We start from the raw sequence: 6,647 nt of genomic DNA on the forward strand, positions 1-6,647 counted from the left end.
CTAATTACATCTGCAAAGTTCCTATTCTCAAATGAGATCACATTCATAGATAGCAGGAGTTAGGACTTAAATGTATCTTTTTTGGGAGGACACATATTACACTCCCTATAGGAAGAAGTTTAAATTGGAAATAAACTGGCATATACTTTTTAATACTTGAAAAAATGATAATCAATTTGAATTAATCTAAGGGGTGCATATGTTAGAACTTAATTTTATTTCTATGGAATGATTCTATCCTTGCTCTCCCTTGGTACAACTTCATTCACTTTACCTTTTGTCCAATTTGAATATAATATACATTTTTAGCAGGTTTAGTACATAAATTTATTTATGTCTTTCTAGAAAGTGGACAAGAACATTGTCAACAGACTATACCTGTCTTTTATTCTTTATACCTTGCTCAAAGAGACCAACATTTGGAACGTGTCTGAAAAATTCAATATGCCTCGAGGATATGTACAAAATCTTCTCACTGCAGCTGCCACATTCTCATCTTGTGTGTTACATTTCTGTGAGGTAATTCCACTAATTAGATTACATGTGCATTTTGCATTTTCTTATTTTAACTGTTACTAAACTCATTAACCAGTTAGCATTTTCTCATCATTGACTTATTCTGTTATTACAAAGCACTCACAATATTTTAAAATATATTTTTGTTTTTTCCACTTAAAAAAATACTATATACATACTTATAGTAAGGATACAAAAATGACTGAATCAACCAAAATATGTAAAGAACAAGTAGAAAGCACCTAGTTATCCCTACTCTTAGAACCACCGTTAATAGTTTCAAGTATTTGGAATCAACTCTAAAAATTACATTTCTCCATTGATGTATATTCTGTGTAGTTTCTCATGAGTAATAACCATGTGAAGGATTTTATTAGTATGTTATCAATATCCAACAGCTACTTTGTAACTACTTAGTACTATGTTCTTTTGATTGCCTCAGTAACTTACCATTTTTGCTTCCAATGTCTTTAGGTTTCTACAATAAATGTTCATTTTATAAAATAATTTGAGAAAACTCTATTTCAGCCATATATATTTGAGATTATATTTTATAACTATTTTACTAAAAGAAGCTTTAAGAATTTCCTTAAACAACACAACAAAGCTTACCAGTCTTTCCTACTCAAATAATTTTTTTGATGAATTTATAACATAAGCCATTTTGCTGCATTTAAATTTCTTATTATTGGGTGACATAATCCTTTCCATATTTGTTTCTGTACTCGATTTTTAAAAAAACTTTTCTCCCATGAATTCTATTTTTAAACTTAAAATCTTCATTTCTTTATCTTAAATCTTCATATTTTATGTATATATATGGCAGTTAATTCTGTCATATGTACTAATGAGTAAATAATCCAAAATACTTGACTTTGGTTGAAAGATAATTATTTTAGCAAATTTACCTTTCTAAATATCTTCTACTTATGCTGATTTTTTAATATTAGCTTCCATTTTCTAATCATAGGCTAGCTAAGCAGTATACAAAAATTATGAGTAATAAGCTAGTCTTTAAAATACATTTTTTTAAGTTTTCTGTTCTTCATATTTAAAGGTGCTTCCATAATATTCTATCTTTTTGTTTTAATTAGGCCTATAAGGACTTCAGCCTGTAGAATTGTTCAAGTAAAAGAATCTTTACATCGAACTTGAAAAGCAACCACTAAAATTTATGATGATTGATTTAGGAAAACTACCTGACAACTTGTGCTTTCAAGAATGTATTTTCAATATTTTAACAGGTTTTTTTCTCTTTAAATAGTTATGTAAGTGGTATAAAATAGTACACCAATTGTATTAAGATGCCTTTAACTGCAAGTAACAGAAAACCCTGTAGAAGTTTAAACAATAGGAAAAAAGTTAAAACAATAGGAAAGCTAGAGCTAAGGCAATTCCAGGGGTGATTGATTCAGTAGTTTTATTTATGGTTACTTTTCTTCTCTTTACTCTTTCATCTTTAGCACATTGACTACTTTCCTGGTGGTCACAGAATGACTGACTAATGCTGTTCCATGCATCACATACTCTCACAGTGATACAGAAATGTTAGAAAGGGACTTTTAAAAAAATAAACTAGTATATAGGAATTTCAAACATATGTAAAAGAAGACAGTAATATAATGAATACCCATTTATTCACCCAACATTAGTAATTATTGACTCATGGCTTCTAATATTTTTTTTGTTTTAAATATCATTACACTGAACATCATCATGCACTTACATCTTTTCATAGTTAATATTTTGTCTTTAGGATATATCCCCAGAGGTGGGAATTGTTTTCATTCATTTGGGAAAGAAAAACTATGCAATCACTTGTTGGTGTTTTGACAAAAATGAATAGAACTCTTCTTAGTGATTTATTTTTTGGTTTTCAGTCTTTTTCTTAATCTCAACACCACATCATTAAATTTATCAGAGTCTTTGCCATGTTTTCTCATGACAATTTTTTTTGGAATTATTGTTCACCTCTGGCTTAACTCAAGTTCCAGAACTTACATAATGGAACATCCTCTCCGCGTCCCCTGCCATGCAAACTAAACTTTGAAATAACTTACCAGGTTTAAATTCTGTATATTTCTTTGTGTTCTGCAGGAACTTGAGGAGTTTTGGGTTTATAGAGCCCTTTTGGTAGAACTTACCAAGAAGTTGACTTACTGTGTAAAGGCAGAGTTAATCCCTCTCATGGAAGTAACTGGAGTTTTAGAGGTTAGTAGCTTCCCATTTTCCCAGCTGAGATGATTTCACCTAACTGTGAAGTCTTGTCACAGGGTAAGTAACAATAACAGCCTTATTGCTCATTTGTCATGGAAGTCTTTTTTTTTCTTTTCTTTTCTTTTTAAATTGCTGTCATGGCCTCTTAGAAATCCTGTTAATCCTGAAGCACAAATATGACACTCCCTAAGTATATGGGTGCTGTCACTCATCCTTAGCATCTCTTCCTTTCTCCTCTCCAGTGAAGAATTACCTTCTGTCAGTTTAGACTCAGTGTTCGTTTAAAGTACTGGTAAAAAGGCTTGTTTACATTTTTAAGAGAGTAAAAAGAAAGTATCCTCAACTGGCTTTTTAGCTTTTTGTTTTGACCAACCTTTAAGTTTATTCTCTGTTATTCAGAACACACACACACACACACACACACACAGACACACACACACACACACACACACACACACACACACACCCCTATAGTCCCCTAAGTAGATGATGAGAACATTTTAATGATATTGAACTAGAACTTAATAATATTGGACTAGAACGTTTTCATTGCAGTCTGAAATAATGCCTCTAGCCTAAGGACCTTAATGGATTTTTTCATTGCTAATTGCAACATCAGTTGACTTAAGCTACACAGAAGGCTATCTTGAAAAATTAGAATCAAATTAGAATCACCCAAATGAGGCTTTTAAAATTTCTCAGGATTCTGATGTGTTATCTCTTCATTTTTACCTTATTATCTTAGTTTATGCCATCTCTTGTATGTGACATTTTTCCCTTCGATAAGACATTTTAATTATTTTTTCCTAATCCCAAATTCGGATCCTACTGATTTTTTTAAATACTTTTCAGGGTCGAGCAAAACAGTTATACAATGGAGGGTATAAAAGTCTAGCGCACTTAGCTAACGCAGATCCTGAAGTATTGATAAGGACAATTGATCATTTATCAAGGCGCCAGGCCAAGCAAATTGTTTCCTCAGCAAAGGTAAGCAAACCATTTTTTAACCTTTATGATAGTTTATAGTGTTATCTACTTATACCTTAGACATAAAAACAAAAACATTTAACTATAGACACAAAAGTATGTACTCACAATATGTGGATAAAAATAGTGCATCTGTTATGATACAAGGCTTGCTAAAAAGAGAAAAAGGACCTCCTAAAAAATAATGTCAAGAGTTCAGTGAAGAACAGGGACTCTAAAACTCACTGAATTCTGCCTCCTCATACCTTTTTCATGAAAGTCCTTTCCTCAGCATCTTCAACACCTGGTCTTTCTACCTTTGAACACCTTCATTGACAACAAGCTTACAACCTCAAAACTAGGTGGTTCTATTTCTAGATATATTTAGAGTTACAAAAAGCATCCCAGTATTATGAGGCTCAATATTGCCGCCTTAAAATGTTGACCATTACATTGTAGTACTGCTCTCTGGATCTCTATGGTAGTTTTTCACATATTTGAAAACAGCTCTTATTGCCTCCAGCGGATTGTTTCTCTTTTCTGTTTCTTTCATCCATGTTAAATAATCTATCACTGTCCTAGTTACCCTTTGCTAGGTGCAGTCCTATTTGTCATTACCCTCCCGCTCTGTGTGCAGCAGTTTGAGGTTATTTCCTTTTGGATTTCAACTATAGTTCCATTCTCAGGACCTGAAATGCTTAACTTTAAAAAAAAACTTCATCGTTACACAATTGTCATATACAGATCAGAATTAGCTAAAAAGTAAATTTCCATCTCACTTTTTTTAATGTGCTCACATTGTTTACATTACTTTCATTAATCTTTACAACAATCCTGTGAGGTGGGCAGAGTCAGTGTTATCTTCAATTCAAAGACACTAAAACTGACCTTGTTCCATTAGATTAGGAATTCCAGGTTGTTAGGTATGAAGTTATAGTCATTTCCATTGCCACAGCAGCTAGCACTGTACTCAGCCTAGAGTAGGTATTTAATAAATATTTGATTAAATGAATAAATGAAATTTAAAGAAATTAAGCAATTTATCCAAGGAAAAGAAACAGCTAGTTAGTAAGTAGGAGAGCCAGAACTAAGAGGTTAGAATGTATATTATAAAAGATACAGATGGAGCTGCAGTAACAATGGCCAAAAGACGTGACTAAATTTTAAAAGTTTATTAGGCAAATTCAAGCATAATAAATTCATAGTTGATATGGAGAATCAATGTTGTATCCAGGGACACATACGTTCGTTACATTTCTCACCATTCTCAAACACATGGCTTCCATTTTATGGACTAAGATATGTGCTCTGGTTCTCACTATTCCTTCCACTTTCCAGCTAGCAGAAAGAGAAAAATAGATATTCCTTGCAGGATTTTGAGTGCAAATAGGGGAGCAAGACTGGAAATAAGGAAACCAGTTAGGATTATATTGAGGTTATGCAGTTTTTTCAGTAACGCCAAAAAATGGTGTGTATCCTTCATAGTACATTATATCAGGAGCCTTAGGTGTCCATTTGTTCCATTAGTGATATTAAGTTTGATCATTTGGTCAAGGCAGTATCACCTGCCTTTGTGGGTCAAAATAGCTATTTTATTTTGCTCATGTTATTGTGAATTAGGAATTCTGGAAGGATTCAGTGGGGTGATTCTTGGAATAATTAGTCAGTAATTGTAATTAGTCAGATTTCAATTGGAGTATAGTTCTCTATAGGCTTAACTGGATGGGATATCCAAAATGACTCACTCACATCGCTGACAGTTGAAAATTACTGTTATCTGGAGCTTTTAAATGGATCAACTACATATGGCCTTTCCACAGGGCTTGGGTCTACCATGGCATGGCAGCCAGGTTTTAAGAGGAAATATCTAGAGAATGAACATTTTAAGAAATAAAGGCATAAAATGCAAGAAATCTCCTGAACTAATGAACATTTTATATGAACATTTTAAGAAATGAACATTTCTTAAATGTCCATTTAAGAAATGAACATGTTCATTTAAATGAACATTTTAAGAAATAAAGGCATAAAATGCAAGAAATCTCCTGAACTAATCTAGTCACTCCTGAACTAGAACTAGTCACTTCTGCTGTATACCGTTGATTACTAGAAAGCCATTAAGATCAGCTCAGATCAAAAGGAAGGGGAATTAGACCCCTATTCCTCCATGAGGGAAATGCCAAATGATTTGCAGTCATCTTTAATGTCTGCCTTCTGGTCACAAGTTATTTACATCTCTCTCACATGCAAAATATATTTATCCCTAACAGATTTATTCATTTCTGGCCTCAGACTCAGGCTGGACCTCGAGGTCTAGTACTTCTTCTAAATCAATTCTAGGTATGGATGGTGCTCCTTGAGTGCTATTTTATAAGTATGGTGGCTCCTCTCAGTTTGAAGACCTATGAACTAAGGAGATACACCACCTGTGATGTTCAAACAAGGTGGTACATAGAAGCAGATTCTGAAATCCAGCCAGGCATATGGGGCTTGTTCCTTATTTAAGACCCAGTTCTGCTCCCTGGGAATCATTCTTCCTCACTTTGGATTTTCTCATCTGAAGCATTCTTTCTTTTCCATAAGCAGTGGCCTATGTTTACAGCTACATAACTTTTTCAGAGGTTCAAGGCTTCAAAGGTTCTTTTTATTTTTAATCTCCATGTAGCTTGGATTTCTTTTTTTTTTTTTTTCCAAGCTTTGTCACTTTATTTCACTACATTAGGCAGTAGAGCAAAACAGGAACCTATCATTCATAAAGATCAAGAAGTGCATCTCATTCCCAAAAGGGACCAAAAAGGATGTTTCTTTACAAATATGTATGACACTCTTAGCCCATTACATCTATATGCACTTTGAACAAAAGAAAACTTTGGTGTACTATTCAAATCATGAATCCAAACTTACAGCTTTAAGTTTCCAAAATTGTAGTTTCTAGTGCTAATGACATC

General features: G+C 33.1%; 1 protein-coding gene across 8 annotated transcripts in view; it reads left to right on the forward strand.

Moving 5' to 3' along the window:
* HELQ (helicase, POLQ like) overlaps positions 1 to 6,647 on the forward strand; it is a 58,254-nt gene that overhangs the window by 43,390 nt on the left and 8,217 nt on the right. For all 8 annotated transcript variants that reach the window (XM_011356339.2, XM_023528444.1, XM_023528445.1 and 5 more), the window contains 2 exons: positions 2,614 to 2,727; positions 3,586 to 3,720. In XM_011356339.2, the coding sequence (XP_011354641.1) occupies positions 2,614 to 2,727; positions 3,586 to 3,720 (249 nt within the window). The remainder of the gene's footprint in view (positions 1 to 2,613; positions 2,728 to 3,585; positions 3,721 to 6,647) is intronic.

This window comes from Pteropus vampyrus, unplaced genomic scaffold, assembly GCF_000151845.1.
Source record: "Pteropus vampyrus isolate Shadow unplaced genomic scaffold, Pvam_2.0 Scaffold25, whole genome shotgun sequence".
Classification (NCBI taxonomy): Eukaryota; Metazoa; Chordata; class Mammalia; order Chiroptera; family Pteropodidae; genus Pteropus; species Pteropus vampyrus.